This window comes from Nematostella vectensis, chromosome 4 (genome assembly GCF_932526225.1).
Source record: "Nematostella vectensis chromosome 4, jaNemVect1.1, whole genome shotgun sequence".
In the NCBI taxonomy this organism is placed as follows: Eukaryota; Metazoa; Cnidaria; class Anthozoa; order Actiniaria; family Edwardsiidae; genus Nematostella; species Nematostella vectensis.
The window spans coordinates 13755067-13775181 of NC_064037.1; the positions used below are offsets into that span (position 1 = coordinate 13755067).

Sequence of the window (20115 nt, forward strand, 5' to 3'; positions counted from 1 at the left end):
AATCGAGTAACCGTCTAAAATTGCAGCTACCTTCCAAGCTGTCTATGAAAGCTTCAATGTTTTGACAGGTTTTGAGCCGGGTTTCCGTGAAGATAAAGGGATGATAGGAATTGTGTACTGATATTCATGTCGGTAGTTCCGACCTGCGTGACAAACGGTGCAAAACACAGTGCAAATAAAATATTTGTTTCAGAAGCGAACTAAATCCGCTTGAAGCACTGTGAAATTATATCCATCCTTTAATAAAATCTTGATCGAGTATCAAATAATACAGGGCTCTATCCCGTTCTAAGAACCTGTGAATTGCGTCACAAAATCTTCTTTTGCTTGGTAGAACGAATCATGACAACAGATCCGAATACAAGGTGTCCTTTTGGAATGGTTCTTACACCGGGGTAAAGCCAGGAAAAGTTACATTTTTTCAACTAAGACTTTTCGATATTCCAAAAAGCGAAAACTATGCTATGTAAGCCGAATCCATGAACTTATACATCTATTTTAATAAACATCAGGGCGATTGGCAAATAGCAGTTAAAAGCCAAATCGCTTTTTAAGTAAACTTATCGGAGAAATAATTCACATTTTCTAACATTCAGTAGAAAAATGACGAGTCCCATTGTATTATTTAAATGCAGAACTGCCATTTGATAATTGGCATTTGCGCTGACAGCGAATATACTTACTCTGCAAGACGGTATTGCCGGTTGTACTCATCTTTCTGGCGCTCGTTCAACATGCATGTACACTTGCTGATTGTGACAACATGTGAACTGTGCAACCCTGTCGGACACTTGGCTTGCTTCTCGCTAGCCTGCCCAGGGCTCGACGCTTTCACGACTGCCTCGCTGCAGCAGTGCTCACCAGAGCTACTCAAGGTTACAATCTGATCGGCAACAGGGGATATGTTATGGCGGTCTCTTTCCTCGGATGGATTAGTCGCGTCTGAATCAGAACTGTCAAGACGGCGAACTCGTCTGACGGGCAGGGTTGCCGTGTCAACATCATCATCATCACCTGTTTCATCGTTATCCGCGGTATCATCACCAGTAACAATGTCATCCTCATCTTCGCCATCGATAACATCGTCGTCATCATCGTCATCACCACCAATATCTTCTCCGCTAATGTGATCATCGTCACCACCTTCAATGTCATCTCCATCATCAATGTCATCATCGTCATCACCTTCAATGTCATCTCCATCATTAATGTCATCATCGTCATAACCTTCGATGTCATCTCCATCATCAATGTCATCATCGTCATCACCTTCAATGTCATCTCCATCATCAATGTCATCATCGTCATCACCGGGGTCACCAATATCGTGACTCGCATCTATAACTTCATCAACATTATTACTGCCGGATCCCTCGTCGCCTCTTGAAACATCACTTTCATCACCACTGTTTGACGGGCTTTGCTCTTCGCATTCTGCCGATACTTCTTCTTCTTCTCTTCTGTGTTCACTATCGGTTTCCTCGTCGCTGCTTTCTATTCGAGCGACACGTCTTCTTGGCTTGCGAGTCAAGCTCATCTCGTCATCTTCAGCCCCTAGACTGGACAGCGATACATGCTCAACAACCACGGGGCTTGTCTGACCAATGGATTTGCAGCCTTCTCCAGCAAAAGATGTCACAATCTTAGAGCCTGTCTGGTCCGTGGATTTGCAGTCTTCATCAGCAAAAGATGTCACAACTTCACTGGCTCCGTCAGCGTTTTCCTGAGCTTGGGTGTCAAGGAAGTTCGCTGGGGGAGAAGTACCATACACAACACTCCTTCCTTCTAGACCAGTAGAGTGAGTAGAGGAACCGAGCGTATCGAGGCACTCCTCGTGTACACTCTCTGTCTCCGACATCGACTGCTGTCTGGAGGATGGACGGCTAGTGGTCTCGCTTTCGTCATCGGAATCGTCAACAATGTCTGGGCACGGTCGCTGGCTGATGCTGCGTCGCTTATGTCTGAGACTTTTTCGCCGCGGCGAGCGTGCAGGGCTGTTGCCTGGAACGTCAATTGCCTGGAACAACCTGTCATCAAATAGAGGAATAGGCTGAGATGCATCGTCTGTTGATGAAACATCTCCTGCCTCGGGCCTATCGTTATAACCATCCGCCGACGTATTGTCGTAATCAGTCGTTTCCAGGATCTCGGTCAATCCATCTTTTCCCTCGATATTCAGTTCAAACGTAGGTAGAAATGTAGAATTGGCCAGGGGTAGATTAAGGTCCGAGCTCTCAATGGAACCAAGGGAGACTTCGCTTGCCGAAGCCTCTAATGCGTGTTTGCTACTTGTATTATTCATACAAGGCTCTTTGACAGCGGAAGTATCAGCATTTTGATCAAGTATCGAGGCATCTTTAGAGGATTCAGCTAAATCCTCTACAACCGAAGTTTTAGTCAAAGGCTCGAAACTATTGTAGTCGCTTGAACTAGGTCTAGTGACGTCCTGTATGGCAGAGTCATCAAAGGTAGGCGTATCAGCGGAACGGTCGATCGGTGATGATTCTTCTATGTAGGAGTCGTTTGATAGTGCCATGTCTGAAGGAGGGACACTGAAGAAAAATAGAATATCAAAATAAGTAACAAGAGAAATATTCAGTAAGATAGTAGAGTAGCCATATCAGGTGGGCAAGAACCAGTTGGTAACTCGAGTAAGAGTTAGCGGGGTTTCGGGTTATTGTTGATGGAGCTATAAAGACGGACACTAAAGGGAAACAGAATTAACATCAAATTATTGTTTGGTCTTCCATTCGAAACATACTATAAATGCTTGTAGAGATGAACAGTAAACGCAAATCACCTCTCAGTCTCCAGTGCACTGCCCATTGAGTTGATTGAAAGATCCTTCATTGACGTTTCCATGGCAACCTGGTCTGACAGGTCGATTACGTCACTAACATCTGCTCCAGTCGATTGCATCTGTTCTCTTGGGGATTTTTGCTCCCCAGGGGTTGAGGGTGGGGTGCAGAGGTCAATCACATCGTCAGACTTGGCTGGTGCTTGGCGAGGATTCTTAATCAAAAAGTGAAAAATGGGAAAATAAAAGAGTGTTGATACGCCCCTTGTTATTATTGACACTTGAAAAATAATGGTCTTTTTCAAAATAACAATGCACAATTGAAGTACATTTTTTTTTTATTATTAACGACGCTTGATTGGAAGTAGCTAAATCACGTGACTTGGCGGAAGGATGAATTAGAAATGGCGGGGTGATGGACCATAGGTAATTAAATAGTCCCTACATTATCAGGAAAATGAATCAACACTAGGTTGGAATGGTATACCTTTATATACCATTTCAACCTAGTGTTTATTCATTTCCCTGATCCCACCAAACAGACCACCTAGTTATTCATAGATCCAACATGTCAATCACGCGCGCACGAATAGCCAATCAGGAAAGAGATGGTGCAAAAACGGCCATGTGGTCCCACAAATGTCCCACAAAAAGTCGGCAATCGACGACGAAAAAGATTGGTTTGAGATATTTTTCTGCGAATCTGGACAAGCAAATAAGCATTTTCCGGTCAGCGTAGAAAGTGCTAGCCCTGTTTTCTTTGCTCGGCCGCTTTTAGTGTAGTTGGGACTCAATTGTAGAAAAACAAATTTACACCGCTTTATCTTATCATTTCCAATTTTTCGTATTTTAAGCTGGATTCGTGCCGTTTCCATCCAACAACCAAACTCGTAGTTATCCATTTCTATGCTTCATTCTCACAAGATTCTCACCAATTTTGGACAGCAAGACAAGTTTCCATCATGTTAGGTTACTGTGTTTTATTTTTCAAGTCGCAGGAAAACCCCTATAAACGTCTGTATTTAAAATAAATCCGGGCAGGACTCGCTGACCTCATCCGACATGTTGTACAATTTGTGGGACTTTCGTGGGACATTTTGGTTGCACTTCGCTGGCTTCTAATTGCTGCTTTCTGATTGGATATTCGTGCGCGCGTCGGATCTATGAATTCTAGTGCTTGTCTTTAAGTCTTCTAGTCATACCACCCTACAGGTCGAAATCTTTTGGGTCTTAATGCCGTATTGTCACCAGTTTACTTCCGGAGGTCCGACGGAAACCTCAACCGTTAAAAGACAAAAGAATCTATTCGAATCCGAAATATTTAACAGGCCATCAGCTCTCAATTATCAATCACATCCTCAAAGAATCTTCCAATGGACATACTGCTTTCTTTATTTTGAAATATTTTTCGCGTTTTCCGTTAAAAATCACCGGAGATTCTTACATAATCGACCGGAAGTAAACTGGTGACAATGCGGCTTTAAATTTCACTGATACCGGAAAGCGTAACCACCTTAGGCTTAACAGCGCCTGGCACGAAGCGCTTGGTGTCTGTACGCGAAGGTTTAAACACCTCGAAGTGCTGGGGCATTTTGCTCTGGATGGGGTTACGGCTATTGAATTTCTCCATGAGGATGTTCACATCGGGCTTTTCTCGTCCCGGGTTCGGCTGACGAACGTGCATCGGGAACTTCGGGTTCTCGTACGGTGCCGGTTGCATGACGGGATTGTGATTCTGCTGTCCTGATTCAGCGGCTACCATATTCTGCGCGCGCAGAACCTATGAAGTGACAACGTAAAGTGAGTTCACGAAATATCGAGCTGTTTGCCATACTCTTACGATGCGACGAGTGCTACCGTGGCCACTTTGACTAGATTTCCTAAAAAAAAGAACTAAAAAAAAAACTAAATAAAATATTTAAATCAGGTGTGAGTAACAGTTCAGGAAGACCCTGGTTTCGTACCACAAACATTTGTCCTACGTCTAAAAGGTCTTTGGAAAACTGGGGCGAGCACGCGGAAACGAGGGTTCCTGGGGACTATTCAAAATGGCCGCCACGAAAGAGGAAAACATCAGAACCCCTGCCATTTTGCATGGAATAAAACCCACCAAGAAGAATTCTGTTTATGATTTCCCAATAAGGCGATGACGAAACAAAAAAAAGACGAAGGACAACTTTTGACAACAATTATGCGACTCTCGACACCGTGGCTACCGAAACCTTAACTCTCCTCTTCACGCTCTTTTTGCGTCAACGCTTGGTGGCCACCAATATAGTTTCTACTTGTGGCAATTAGCACGTGAAGCTCATTGTTTTGGTTTGCGAGTGACGTTTATGTAAATCAGATGGCACGTCTCACACATCATTATCGGCTTACTTAAAAAAAGCTATTAACTTAAAGGTGGCCACGGTAGCGCGCGTCGCACGGTAAAACAAACAAGTCCGCTTGCGTGACGTTACCCGCGCTTGTATGGCGTCATGTGGGGGTGCCTCAGCTAGCTCTTCTGGAGTCTCCACAGCCTCCTGACTGTACATCAGGTCGTGATCTGTGAGGCCTATCACGCGATCTGCACAAATAAAAACATGGAACATGGTGCTCAAATGTCCATGATATACATTTGAATAGACAACTATATACATCAAAATTACCGCGAGATTAAATCATTCTATTGGCGTCAACTTAATTATCGCCTTACAAATTCGGTTGACAAAAAATATACCAATCCCCTTCCGAACCCTCGTTCCCTTAGATTAGCCTAAATTCACCCTAGCCAGTTAGGCAATCAATTTACCCAAAAGGCTTGTTTGATTTCCGGTTCTTCTTCATGTCCGCCTATAGTTATAACAAAGCCGACAAAGCATCTGCTAGCTGTTCGTTTGCCGTCCGGTGCTATGGCTATAAGACAGCAAACTTTGAATAGTGTATGTAGGGAGTGTACTTGTCTAGCTGTTTGTCTAACTTCTGGTTCTAAGGCTCTACGCCACCTCCCTTTAAATGCAACTATGTCTTTAAGCCAGCTCACCTAGAGTGTGTAGGTAGTCGATGTGCCTGTCTAGCTGCTCGTCTGATCTCCGTTGCTTGGCGTGTAGCTTAGCCAGCTGCTGCTGTGTCTTGGACTTGGTGGGGTCATCCAAGGTGAACAGGTCCCTCAAGTCCTGACGACTGAAATACCTACACACGGACAAGACAGTATGTTTGAAGGGTTACTTGCACGCGCGAAGACAATGTGGGAAAGTATGATAAATGGTAATAAAACGACGTTGCTAGACTTGACATGCCATGTTCCTTCGGGGAACATCTTTGAAACCAAAGTGTGCTTTTTTACTATCTTACCATTTAAAAAAATTGGTCAGAACAAGCGGCAAGGGTCGCTGTGTAAATTACCGGAAGTGAAACGGTAATACAGAAAAAAAAAACGGGTTTCGGAGGATTTGGCCAAGTGAATAGTCTAACAAGAAAGTTGCACATAGAAAACATCCCAATAAAACCAGTTAAAGCGGCCTTACAAGTCTTTTTTAAATAGGAAGAAGTTTATCGTTACCTAAAAGGATTTTTAGAAGTGCCTGTCGCTTGCTTCATCAACGCGTCTTTAAAGATCTGCTTGCGGTAGATCTTCTCCTCGATCGAACCACACGTGATCAGACGGTAGATCACGACGCATTTCTTCTGCCCGATACGGTACGCCCTGCAGGGGGAGAAACATTCAGTAGTCAAGGTTATACGGCCGATGTCACAGGAATAGGGGACTTTATGTTAAGTATATGGCTGGAAAAGTGTATTGCATCAGTATTCCTGTGAGTGGCAAACACACCAAACAAGCTAGGAGTGGCAAATTCGTAGCATGTAAAAAAGACTAGGGCTTTTAGATTGGGTTACCTGTCCACGGCTTGGGCATCTGTGGCAGGGTTCCAGCTTGGGTCAACTACAGAGATGAACACAAGCGAAATTATGAATTTGTCTGCTGACCAGCCGACCGATGGACTGACTTGCCGACCAACCCACGGACTGACTAGCCGACCAACCCACGGACTGACTAACCCACCAACCGACGGACAAACCAACCGACAGACTGACAAGCCGACCAATCGACGGACTGACTAACCCACCAACCGACGGACTGACTAGCCGACCAAACGACGGACTGACTAGCCGACCAACCGACGGCTGACTTGCCGACCAACCGACGGACTGACTAGCCGACCAACCGACGGACTGACTAGCCGACCAACCGACGGACTGAATAGCCGACCAACCGACGGACTGACTAGCCGGCCAACCGACGGACTGATTAACCGACCAACCGACGGACTTACTTGCCGACCAACCGACGGACTGACTTGCTGACTGACCAAACTACCCACTGAATGACCGACAGACTGAAACTGCAGGGGCAGATTTAGAGCTTCCTTGGAAGCGCCAGATAGACGACTCTCATTTGGGGTTATTCAGAAATTTTTGGCAATACTGTGCGACCAAAGCGACCAGTACTGGAACCTCGACACGGGTTCCCAATGAGGAAACAAACATTTTCACACACACACACAATGAGAGCCAGCAAGAAGGAACCAGCCAAAAGGGGCGGCACAAATATATCAAACACATGAAGTGAGGTGTAAACTGGTGGATTTGGGCTCCTCCCAAATATCTCATCTAGAAATGTCCAAGGAGAATTTCCTTCCCACTTACCCCCCCCCCCCCCCCCCTACTCCAAAAAGAAAACAAAAAGCCAGAGCGCGCGCGAGATTGCCACCGAAAAAGTCACGTGATTTCTTAATGCGAGTCGCCTATTCAACCAAAAGATGGAAACACGGAGAAAAAAAAAAACAGGACTGAGCTTCGTATGTTGTATCAGTACTTACAGATAACCACGCGATCAGCAGCGGTAAGGGTGATCCCAACACCACCAACCTGTAAAACACACGATTCAACATACTTCCCTTGTGACAAGTTTACTAAAGAAGTCAGGCAAACTTCCGCAAAACCACAGGATTCCTGTGGATAGCCGTGAGGCATGGGGGCTGGGGAGAAAGTTGGGGCTAACGTCACATAATTAATGACAGGAAATCCAAAAAGAGCACCAGGGCCTAGGCTGAATACACGCCAGTCTTACGTTGCGCGGGTATTGCGTCGAGTTGATAGGCGAACAGCATGCTGGGAAGGTTTTAGGGCACGCAATTCGACATGGCGTCGAACGATGCTAAAGTTCAGGTTGTGAATCTAACTAAGGAATATATTTCGGGGCATAATTGCCAAAACCTAGCATTTTCTAGCTTTTATTCAATATCACATCAACATGCTTACGACGCCATGTTGAATTTCGTCCCAGCATGCTGTTCGCTTATCAACTCGACACAATCCCCGTGCAACGTTGGCCAATTACAGTAGCACTACTTCAGTTCGAGTAGTCCTAGTAAAAGTGACTTGAAAATAGTATTACGTAGGGGGTTTACTGTAAGTTACTTCGAGTTATCAAGGTTCACTGTATCCACTGTACATTTCCGCGCAGGTCAAAGCAACCAGCAAACCACTGACCTGAGTCGTAAGTAGAAAGCACGTGTATGATGAGTTCTTCTGGAAGGTGTTGATAAGATGCTGGCGCTCGGAGGTGCTAGTGATGGTACCGTCAATACGGAGGACTTTATGGCCCTGTGAAAGACAGAATGGGTTAACTTGCGATAGGACCCGATATATATAGGGCGATAGCTCGTGGCATAGGGAAAACACACAGCGCGCATCACGTGAAAACAAGCGAACAACACGGGTATCACGCGATAACAACAAACGTAGAGCGTATCACGAGAAAACAAGGAAACATAGCGCGTATCACGCGACACCAAGCAAACATAGAACGATCACGGGAAAACAAGCAAACACAGCACGCAAAACGCGAAAACAAGCACACATAGCGCGCATCACGCGAAAACTAGCACAAGTAGCGCGCATCACGCAAAAAAAACAGGCATAAACAGCGCGCATCACGTGAAAACAGGCACACGCAGCGCGCATCACGCGAAAACAAGCACACAGCGCGCATCACGCGAAAACAGACACATGCATCACGCAAAAAAAATTATGATAATGTCAATGATAATCTTTCACCTTACCCTGTGCGTAATGACCCTCTGAATGATGTCCAACATCTTCCTGGATTGGCTGAAGATCAGGCACCGGTGTCCCTGCTCTCGCAGGTTGTCCAGTAATTCTACCAGGAACACCATCTTGCCAGACTCTTGGATGAGTGTTTGGTCGGATGGGCCGGACGAACCATCACTCAGGTCGACTTCAAGATGATTTTCCTTATCTTCTTCGTCAATAATCGCCCTGAATAAACAAAATGTCAATAATGCCCCCTTTTATATCCCCATATAATGGCATTTAGAGAAACTAAACACACTATTGTTTAAATTTTGGGAGATTGTCTCGGATTATCCTGAACACAAGGAGACCAAGACAATTTGCGTCTGCACTTATTTGACCGGCACAATTTGAAAACTGAGAGATGTTATTCTTAAAGCCGCAGTGTCACAAGTTTACTTCAGGAGGGCCGACGGAAACCCTATCACACAAGGCCATCCGCTTTAAAATATCAATCACATCCTCGGAGAAACTTGAAATACACACACTGCTTTTACAATTTCAAAATATTTTTCCCGTTTTCCGTTAAAAATCGTCGGATATGTTACGTAATCTACCTACTACAGTGCGGCTTTAAGAATAACATCTCTCAGTTTTCAAATTGTGCCTGATTGCCAGAATAGGCAGATTAAATTCAAAGAGGAAATAATATGAAGCTAAAAAGGAAGTGTGACCACTTAACAGAAGTATCTTTAAGTGACAAATGCCGTTTTTTAGAGGTCAACCATTTTTGGCAAAATTACCAGTAAATGATTTCTTGGCCGCTTTAAAAAAATATATATTTAAAGTAAAATGGTTGTTGAGGCGACCTAACCACGGCGACCGCTTAATTGGGGTATAACATACAATGATTAGAGGTACCACTCTTCCACCAATTTGAAATACTGTGTGGAGTGTTTCGCAGTATGCTATTGTACTGTCATTGACTGCTGTTGTTATTTTATCGAGAGTTGTACTTTGAACAAGGTCCAAGAGCTATGTTCGAGTAGGCCACCCAAACACAAATACAAGTCTTTGCGCGCTTCGCTTACGTGCAAAGCGCGCGCGTTTCGATGTCACAAACACAACCACTAGTCACACATTCAATTCCCGCACAACCTTCACAAGAGCTCAAGTCCTTGAATAGGCTACTCTTATTCTTAAACGATGAGAGACGACGAGAAAGTTGACCCAGCTGAAGCGCTACTTGAAGCGCAGCAAGAACTCGCTACACTTCAGAGGCAGTACAGATGCCTGTGTAACGACAAGAAGAGTTACACGGAAGAGTGCGAGATTGTCATCTGGAGACAGGAAGACACGATCCAGGCACTACAAGCCGAGCGCACCGAGCTGTTGACGTTCTACAAGGTAGCGGGACGGAAATACAACGAGTGCTTTGACCTGAATAATCTACAAGACATAAATGAATTGATGGATAGGGAGGATCAATTAAAGGTAAAATTGTTGTTAAAAAACAAATGAGCGATTTAGGTTGTGGTGGTAAGAGTAGTAAGGGGGTAGTTATCTATCCTCCTTAGGTTTACATAGTTTAAAAGCATTGTTGAGTAGGTTGTGGTGGGAAGTGGGGTAATGTAGGATGGGCGGGTGTATAAAAGCGATTAATCCGTTCTTCTGTGTTTCCTAGGTTGACATAGCGAGAGAGCGCATGCGCGTGGAGGAAGTGGAGAAGCAGGTGCGTGTCATGGAGGCTCAGATTAATGACCAGCGGAAGCGCACGCGCGGTAGCAAGGACGTGGCAAATCATAAACAAGTCTTGGTCCAGAAACAGATTCGCGTTCTACAGAACAGACTGGACAACATGAGCAAGAAATTTAACCATGCCATGACGAATAACCGACAAATGAGGGAAAACATAGAGCACGTACTGGGACAGAAGGCGAGATTTAGGTCAGGTCATTACGATAAAACCGACAACTGAGGGAAACAGTGCATGGGACAGGAGACTTGATAAGTTCATGACAAACTTAAACTTTTGCCGCCGCCATAATAAAACTAGACGCGGAAATGGTTGTGACGGATAACACGACGACTTTATGAAGAAAAATGCAATATTCGAGTTCCTAGATATATGTATAATAACACTATATTACATTGATTGGTTGCACATTTATCGTGAAAAAATCGATTCTTCCTAGATATCTGGACAATAAGTTACAGCAAAAGTTGAACGAGGGCAAAGCAGAGATCCAGAGAATCTCACAAATCGGGACGGCCCAGTTCACTTCGCGCGACGAAGCTCAACACCGCATGGCGTCCCTGAGAGAGCGCAGCGAGAGAGACGTAACCATGTACAACCTGGCGATCAAGGACGTTCTACGAGTCATCGACCACGACAACAAACTGCGCGAGTTCATGAGCACAAAGGCGGAGGACCGCGCAAGCCTACTGATTGAGGAGATTAAGACGCGAGAACTGAGGCGCATCGGTAATCAACTGGGAGGGCTGAAAGACCAGGTGAGCGAGGATAGTTGAGTATGTTGAGAAGTGCTTAAACAGTAGACAGTTTGGAGGTAAAAGGGTTATAGATCAGTTATAGTTTAGAGAGAATGGCTAAAACAGTAGACAATTATGTAATGAGCGGGCGCCAAAGAACAGGGATAATACTGTAGTCAGAGACGCGCTTAAACATGAGATAGTTTCGAGGTGAGAGGGTTATAGATCAGGAATAGTTTCGTAGGGCGGAGAGAAGTGAAGTTGACAGTATGGAGGTGAGCGAGCCCATAGAAATGGGATAGTTCTTTAGGGGGAGCGGTTCTAGAGTAGAAGTCAGTGGTCAGGGATGATTCGTTTTGGCAATGCTCAAAACACCACGCATTAATTGTGGCATGATACGGCATGTAATCAGCATCATTTGGGGCCCAATTTAAAGAATGTCGGTCGCCAACTCCTTTGTTATTGTTTATCATTAAAAGTACATCGGTTTATTCGCAAGAAATCTTAAAAATAGCAATCTCCGAATAAAGTTTGATACGTTATTGACGATATTTGGCTGAAAATTTTTTTTATTTACTTGCTCTAATTAGCCGATGGAAATGGATGCTTTGTGTGACTCGTCATTGAGCGGGGGAAAAATATGGCGGCGTGATTGGCCTTCCTTAATGGTAGATATTTGTGCTATACCAGAGGGTAATATTTATTTCTAATTACCACTAGGTATCTAAGTACGAGCATATCTTCGGCAAGATCAAGGAAGCCGCCGGCATCTACAACACGGACACTCTGGTCAAGTCGTTCATCGAAAACGAGGACAAGAACTTCGCGCTGTACAACTACGTGAACGCGATGGGTCGCGAGGTGGAGAACCTGAACAATGACATCACGTACCTGAAAGAGGAGATCGAGCTGACAAAGAGGGAGGATGTGGAGCATGATTACAGACGAAAGAAGATCCTACGGGAGATGGAGGGCAAGCTAGACGCCGTAAGGTGAGTAAACCAGAAGACTACAGGCGAACGGAGATCCTACGGGAGATGGAGGGCAAGCTAGACGCCGTAAGGTGAGTAAACAAGGAGACTAAAGGCAAAAGGAGATCCTACGGGAGATTAAGGGCAAGCTAGACACCGTAAGGTGAGTAAACCAGGAGACTACAGGCGAAAGGAGATCCTACGGGAGATGGAGGGCAAGCTAGACGCCGTGAGGTGAGTAAACAAGGAGACTACAGGCGAAAGGAGATACTACGGGAGATGGAGGGCAAGCTAGACGCCGTGAGGTGAGTAAACAAGGAGACTACAGGCGAAAGGAGATCCTACGGGAGATGGAGGGCAAGCTAGACGCCGTGAGGTGAGTAAACCAAGAGACTACAGGCGAAAGGAGATCCTACGGGAGATGGAGGGCAAGCTAGACGCCGTAAGGTGAGTAAACAAGGAGACTACAGGCGAAAGGAGATCCTACGGAAGATGGAGGGCAAGCTAGACGCCGTAAGGTGAGTAAACCAAGAGACTACAGGCGAAAGGAGATCCTACGGGAGATGGAGGGCAAGCTAGACGCCGTGAGGTGAGTAAACCAGAAGACTACAGGCGAAAGGAGCTCCTACGGGAGATGGAGGGCAAGCTAGACGCCGTGAGGTGAGTAAACCAGGAGACTACAGGCGAAAGGAGATCCTACGGGAGATGGAGGGCAAGCTAGACGCCGTAAGGTGAGTAAACAAGGAGACTACAGGCGAAAGGAGATCCTACGGGAGATGGAGGGCAAGCTAGACGCCGTAAGGTGAGTAAACCAAGAGACTACAGGCGAAAGGAGATCCTACGGGAGATGGAGGGCAAGCTAGACGCTGTAAGGTGAGTAAACAAGGAGACTACAGGCGAAAGGAGATCCTACGGGAGATGGAGGGCAAGCTAGACGCCGTAAGGTGAGTAAACCAAGAGACTACAGGCGAAAGGAGATCCTACGGGAGATGGAGGGCAAGCTAGACGCCGTAAGGTGAGTAAACAAGGAGACTACAGGCGAAAGGAGCTCCTACGGGAGATGGAGGGCAAGCTAGACGCCGTGAGGTGAGTAAACCAAGAGACTACAGGCGAAAGGAGATCCTACGGGAGATGGAGGGCAAGCTAGACGCCGTAAGGTGAGTAAACCAGGAGACTACAGGCGAAAGGAGATCCTACAGGAGATGGAGGGCAAGCTAGACGCCGTAAGGTGAGTAAACCAAGAGACTACAGGCGAAAGGAGATCCTACGGGAGATGGAGGGCAAGCTAGACGCCGTGAGGTGAGTAAACCAGAAGACTACAGGCGAAAGGAGCTCCTACGGGAGATGGAGGGCAAGCTAGACGCCGTGAGGTGAGTAAACCAGGAGACTACAGGCGAAAGGAGATCCTACGGGAGATGGAGGGCAAGCTAGACGCCGTAAGGTGAGTAAACAAGGAGACTACAGGCGAAAGGAGATCCTACGGGAGATGGAGGGCAAGCTAGACGCCGTGAGGTGAGTAAACCAAGAGACTACAGGCGAAAGGAGATCCTACGGGAGATGGAGGGCAAGCTAGACGCCGTAAGGTGAGTAAACAAGGAGACTACAGGCGAAAGGAGATCCTACGGAAGATGGAGGGCAAGCTAGACGCCGTAAGGTGAGTAAACCAAGAGACTACAGGCGAAAGGAGATCCTACGGGAGATGGAGGGCAAGCTAGACGCCGTGAGGTGAGTAAACCAGAAGACTACAGGCGAAAGGAGCTCCTACGGGAGATGGAGGGCAAGCTAGACGCCGTGAGGTGAGTAAACCAGGAGACTACAGGCGAAAGGAGATCCTACGGGAGATGGAGGGCAAGCTAGACGCCGTAAGGTGAGTAAACAAGGAGACTACAGGCGAAAGGAGATCCTACGGGAGATGGAGGGCAAGCTAGACGCCGTAAGGTGAGTAAACCAAGAGACTACAGGCGAAAGGAGATCCTACGGGAGATGGAGGGCAAGCTAGACGCTGTAAGGTGAGTAAACAAGGAGACTACAGGCGAAAGGAGATCCTACGGGAGATGGAGGGCAAGCTAGACGCCGTAAGGTGAGTAAACCAAGAGACTACAGGCGAAAGGAGATCCTACGGGAGATGGAGGGCAAGCTAGACGCCGTAAGGTGAGTAAACAAGGAGACTACAGGCGAAAGGAGCTCCTACGGGAGATGGAGGGCAAGCTAGACGCCGTGAGGTGAGTAAACCAAGAGACTACAGGCGAAAGGAGATCCTACGGGAGATGGAGGGCAAGCTAGACGCCGTAAGGTGAGTAAACCAGGAGACTACAGGCGAAAGGAGATCCTACAGGAGATGGAGGGCAAGCTAGACGCCGTAAGGTGAGTAAACCAGAAGACTACAGGCGAAAGAAGATCCTACGGGAGATGGGGGGCAAGCTAGACGCCGTAAGGTGAGTAAACCAAGAGACTACAGGCCAAAGGAGATCCTACGGGAGATGGAGGGCAAGCTAGACGCCGTAAGGTGAGTAAACAAGGAGACTACAGGCGAAAGGAGATCCTACGGGAGATGGAGGGCAAGCTAGACGCCGTGAGGTGAGTAAACCAGAAGACTACAGGCGAAAGGAGATCCTACGGGAGATGGAGGGCAAGCTAGACGCCGTGAGGTGAGTAAACCAGAAGACTACAGGCGAAAGGAGATCCTACGGGAGATGGAGGGCAAGCTAGACGCCGTAAGGTGAGTAAACCAGGAGACTACAGGCGAAAGAAGATCCTACGGGAGATGGGGGGCAAGCTAGACGCCGTAAGGTGAGTAAACAAGGAGACTACAGGCGAAAGGAGATCCTACGGGAGATGAGGGCAAGCTAGACGCCGTGAGGTGAGTAAACCAGAAGACTACAGGCGAAAGGAGATCCTACGGGAGATGGGGGGCAAGCTAGACGCCGTAAGGTGAGTAAACAAGGAGACTACAGGCGAAAGGAGATCCTACGGGAGATGAGGGCAAGCTAGACGCCGTAAGGTGAGTAAACCAGAAGACTACAGGCGAAAGAAGATCCTACGGGAGATGGGGGGCAAGCTAGACGCCGTAAGGTGAGTAAACAAGGAGACTACAGGCGAAAGGAGATCCTACGGGAGATGGAGGGCAAGCTAGACGCCGTAAGGTGAGTAAACCAAGAGACTACAGGCGAAAGGAGATCCTACGGGAGATGGAGGGCAAGCTAGACGCCGTAAGGTGAGTAAACCAAGAGACTACAGGCGAAAGGAGATCCTACGGGAGATGGAGGGCAAGCTAGACGCCGTAAGGTGAGTAAACCAAGAGACTACAGGCGAAAGGAGATCCTACGGGAGATGGAGGGCAAGCTAGACGCCGTAAGGTGAGTAAACCAGGAGACTACAGACGAAAGGAGATCCTACGGGAGATGGAGGGCAAGCTAGACGCCGTAAGGTGAGTAAACCAAGAGACTACAGGCAAAAGGAGATCCTACGGGAGATGGGGGGCAAGCTAGACGCCGTAAGGTGAGTAAACCAGGAGACTACAGGCGAAAGGAGATCCTACGGGAGATGGGGGGCAAGCTAGACGCCGTAAGGTGAGTAAACCAAGAGATTACAGGCGAAAGGAGATCCTACGGGAGATGGGGGGCAAGCTAGACGCCGTAAGGTGAGTAAACCAGAAGACTACAGACGAAAGGAGATACTACACGAGATGGAGGGCAAGCTAGACGCCGTAAGGTGAGTAAACCAGAAGACTACAGGCGAAAGGAGATCCTACGGGAGATGGAGGGCAAGCTAGACGCCGTAAGGTCAGTAAACCAGGAGACTACAGGCGAAAGGAGATCCTACGGGAGATGGAGGGCAAGCTAGACGCCGTAAGGTGAGTAAACCAGAAGACTACAGGCGAAAGGAGATCCTACGGGAGATGGAGGGCAAGCTAGACGCCGTAAGGTGAGTAAACAAGGAGACTACAGACGAAAGGAGATCCTACGGGAGATGGAGGGCAATCTAGATGCCGTAAGGTGAGTAAACCAGGAGACTACAGGCGAAAGGAGATCCTACGGGAGATGGAGGGCAAGCTAGACGCCGTAAGGTGAGTAAACCAGGAGACTACAGACGAAAGGAGATCCTACGGGAGATGGAGGGCAAGCTAGACGCCGTAAAGTGAGTAAACCAGGAGACTACAGACGAAAGGAGATCCTACGGGAGATGGAGGGCAAGCTAGACGCTGTAAGGTGAGTAAACCAGGAGACTACAGGCGAAAGGAGATCCTACGGGAGATGGAGGGCAAGCTAGACGCCGTAAGGTGAGTAAACCAGGAGACTACAGGCGAAAGGAGATCCTACGGGAGATGGAGGGCAATCTAGATGCCGTAAGGTGAGTAAACCAGGAGACTACAGGCGAAAGGAGATCCTACGGGAGATGGGGGGCAAGCTAGATGCCGTAAGGTGAGTAAACCAGGAGACTACAGGCGAAAGGAGATCCTACGGGAGATGGAGGGCAAGCTAGACGCCGTAAGGTGAGTAAACCAGGAGACTACAGACGAAAGGAGATCCTACGGGAGATGGAGGGCAAGCTAGACGCCGTAAAGTGAGTAAACCAGGAGACTACAGACGAAAGGAGATCCTACGGGAGATGGAGGGCAAGCTAGACGCCGTAAAGTGAGTAAACCAGGAGACTACAGGCGAAAGGAGATCCTACGGGAGATGGAGGGCAAGCTAGACACCGTAAGGTCAGTAGAACAGGAGACCAGGAGTGGGTGAACAAGGAGTGCAAATTGAATTCAATGGATAAATTGATTCAATTTAATGGATTCAAGTAGATTTAGTTAGCTTATTCTATCGTTTGCATCGATTTTTTGGGGCAGTAAAAGATGAGTTACACAAGCCGGCTCCAAATGTGAACATTTTTCTCTTCAGGTCACGCACTGCCTTGTTGAACAGCACGTGCAAAAAAGAGCGGCGGATCCTCGAGCAAGTCAAGCCACGCATCGAGAAGCTCTTCAGTACCATCAAATGCGACCGCAACATAATCACGGAGATGCTGGGAGGCGGCGCGACCGTGACGGACTATAACATGATGCTGTACCTGGGCATCATGGAGCACAAGTGTAACGAACTCTTGCAGGTTACCACGCTACTCAAGGTCAAGAGCGCATCTGACGAGCAGAAGGAAGCACTGTGGGAGGCCCTGTTCGGACTAACGCCACTTCCGGCCCACGGCAACCTGTCAATCAACGCGCCTCGCATTGAAGACGAGGCTGACCATCTGATGCAAGTGGCTCGATACAGTGAATACAAGCCGCTGACCAAGGAAGAGGTGGGCATCTTATTGCGCACGGTATTCGGGGTGGACTGGCAAGGCCTACAGGGGTTTCAGCCATGAAAGCGAAACAATTAAAACGATAAGGGCTTATACATTTATGCTGGGACTTTTGTTATGTAATCATAGCTGTGTTTAGACTTTTGGAATCATATTGTGAAAAACCGTCCATTAAAAACAAATTGAGTCGTGCTAATGTCTTCTTATAGTTAACCCAAAGCAGGCAGCTTACCACTTCATTAGATAATTAGGAAAAAAAGTTGCAGCGAGCCTAAATCAAAATAGGTCATCATTATATGGCCTCTGACGTAGAGTTGATAATTGCCTAGAGTTAGAGCGGGGTTCGAATTATCCGAGTAGAAATGACTGAAAAAATATGTCCAAATTCAAAGGAAAGCGAACGCATTTCGATTTAGCGAGGTTTTCTACGGCAGTACCTGTCTCGCTCGTTGAGTCCCAGCTGGGTGCACGCCATGGCGGAGAGCAAGCGGGGATGGTCACATATCTTCTTCAGTACATTCAGCTCGGCGAGAGGTGAGCGCGTACTCATCAACATCTAGAAGGTAGAGAAGAGGAACTCATGCAAAGAAACTCCGGATATAAATTTATTATATAAAACTGCTGCAGTTAAGATTGACGAAAATATAACGATATACTGTAAAAGCGGTTGACGAAAATATTATGATATATAAGCGGTATGGTTTGTGACAATTTTTAATATATATGGTGAGCTTACAGCTCGTGTACTATACACGCGAAAACGTTCTACACCTTCTAGATGTTAAATTCTTGTCTTGTTTGGGAATAGCGTGTAGTAAATTTCTGTCATACTCTTTGGACGTATTTGATTATTTGGTTTAATCGACTCCCAAACGAGTCATGCATGTTGGATCCTTGTAGGTCGCGTACCAAAGATTTCGGCTATAATAATTATGCTTTATAACCGTGATATAATCCATTTTTTTCAAAGAGTATCGCACTAAAAAAATAATTTTAGGTAGGAGATGTGCAGGTAGACGCTACAAATTTCGAACCATACCCTAAAATATAACTGGAACTTTTAAAGTATACCTCTTTAACTCGTTCGAGTCCAAGAAAGTCCGAATATATCTTGAGCTGTGTGTCAGACATCTGTAGCCAGATGATGAGATCATTCTTACGCTTCAGACCCTCGGGGGCTCTAGACAAACAGACGGCAAGAAATTAAGTGGAATGTTTGGACGAACACCAAGTAGAACCGCAAGCATGATGATGGTGATGATGGCTGATGATGGTGATGATAATGGTGATGATGATGATGATGATGGGTGGTGATGATGGTGATTATGGGTGGTAATGATGGTGATGATGATGGCTGGTGATGATGATGATGATGATAATGGTTATGATGATGGGTGGTGTTGGTGGTGATGATGATGGGTGGTGGTGGTGATGATGATGATTATGATGGGTGGTGTTGGTGGTGCTGATGATGGGTGGTGTTGGTGGTGCTGATGATGGGTGGTGGTGGTGGTGATGATGATGGATGGTGTTGGTGGTGATGATGATGGGTGGTGATAGTGGTGATGATGATGGGTGGTGGTGGTGGTGATGATGATGGGTGGTGGTGGTGGTGATGATGGGTGGTGGTGGTGATGATGGTGATGGGTTCTGGTGGTGATGGGTTCTGGTGGTGATGATGATGATGGGTGGTGTTGGTGGTGGTGATGATGGGTGGTGGTGGTGATGATGATGATGGGTGGTGGTGGTGATGATGATGATGGGTGGTGGTGGTGATGATGATGATGGGTGTTGGTGGTGGTGATGATGGGTGGTGGTGGTGGTGATGATGATGGGTGGTGGTGGTGATGATGATGATGGGTGGTGGTGGTGGTGATGATAATGGGTGGTGGTGGTGATGATGATGATGGGTGGTGGTGGTGGTGGTGATGATGGGTGGTGGTGGTGATGATGATGGGTGGTGGTGGTGGTGGTGATGATGGGTGGTGGTGTGGGTGGTGATGATGATGATGGGTGGTGGTGGTGATGATGGTGATGGGTGGTGGTGGTGATGATGATGATGGGTGGTGGTGGTGATGATGATGATGGGTGGTGGTGGTGGTGATGATGATGGGTGGTGGTGGTGATGATGGGTGGTGGTGGTGGTGATGATGATGGGTGGTGGTGGTGGTGGTGATGATGGGTGGTGGTGTGGGTGGTGATGATGATGATGGGTGGTGGTGGTGATGATGGTGATGGGTGGTGGTGGTGATGATGATGATGGGTGGTGGTGGTGGTGATGATGATGGGTGGTGGTGGTGATGATGATGATGGGTGGTGGTGGTGGTGGTGATGATGGGTGGTGGTGGTGGTGATGATGATGGGTGGTGGTGGTGGTGGTGATGATGGGTGGTGGTGTGGGTGGTGATGATGATGATGGGTGGTGGTGGTGATGATGATGATGGGTGGTGTTGGTGGTGGTGATGATGGGTGGTGGTGATG

At 47.2% G+C, this 20115-nt stretch overlaps 2 protein-coding genes across 2 annotated transcripts in view; one reads left to right on the forward strand and one right to left on the reverse strand.

Moving 5' to 3' along the window:
* LOC5510898 (DNA excision repair protein ERCC-6-like) overlaps window positions 1-20115 on the reverse strand; it is a 28865-nt gene that overhangs the window by 1341 nt on the left and 7409 nt on the right. Inside the window, exons 10-21 of the mRNA XM_048725924.1 lie at window positions 18706-18814; window positions 18072-18190; window positions 8905-9121; window positions 8333-8446; window positions 7660-7708; window positions 6677-6722; window positions 6342-6485; window positions 5823-5971; window positions 5260-5366; window positions 4311-4577; window positions 2801-3012; window positions 684-2552 (exon numbers count right to left, since the gene is read on the reverse strand). Of these exons, the coding sequence (XP_048581881.1) occupies window positions 684-2552; window positions 2801-3012; window positions 4311-4577; window positions 5260-5366; window positions 5823-5971; window positions 6342-6485; window positions 6677-6722; window positions 7660-7708; window positions 8333-8446; window positions 8905-9121; window positions 18072-18190; window positions 18706-18814 (3402 nt within the window). The remainder of the gene's footprint in view (window positions 1-683; window positions 2553-2800; window positions 3013-4310; window positions 4578-5259; window positions 5367-5822; window positions 5972-6341; window positions 6486-6676; window positions 6723-7659; window positions 7709-8332; window positions 8447-8904; window positions 9122-18071; window positions 18191-18705; window positions 18815-20115) is intronic.
* On the forward strand, window positions 9999-17825 carry LOC116617422 (coiled-coil domain-containing protein 63). Its single transcript, XM_032380153.2, has 5 exons — window positions 9999-10369; window positions 10560-10822; window positions 11071-11389; window positions 12089-12360; window positions 17232-17825. The coding sequence occupies exons 1-5, from the start codon at window positions 10082-10084 to the stop codon at window positions 17695-17697; spliced, it is 1608 nt and encodes a 535-aa protein (XP_032236044.2). The 5' UTR covers window positions 9999-10081; the 3' UTR covers window positions 17698-17825.

Excerpts from the sequence above, each read along its gene's own strand:
- LOC116617422 (XM_032380153.2), top strand. The coding sequence starts at position 10,082 with ATGAGAGACGACGAGAAAGTTGACCCAGCTGAAGCGCTACTTGAAGCG. Across the intron at positions 10,823-11,070 it reads GGACAGAAGGCGAGATTTAG|ATATCTGGACAATAAGTTAC; the intron begins GTCAGGTCATTA and ends GATTCTTCCTAG. Across the intron at positions 11,390-12,088 it reads TGGGAGGGCTGAAAGACCAG|GTATCTAAGTACGAGCATAT; the intron begins GTGAGCGAGGAT and ends AATTACCACTAG.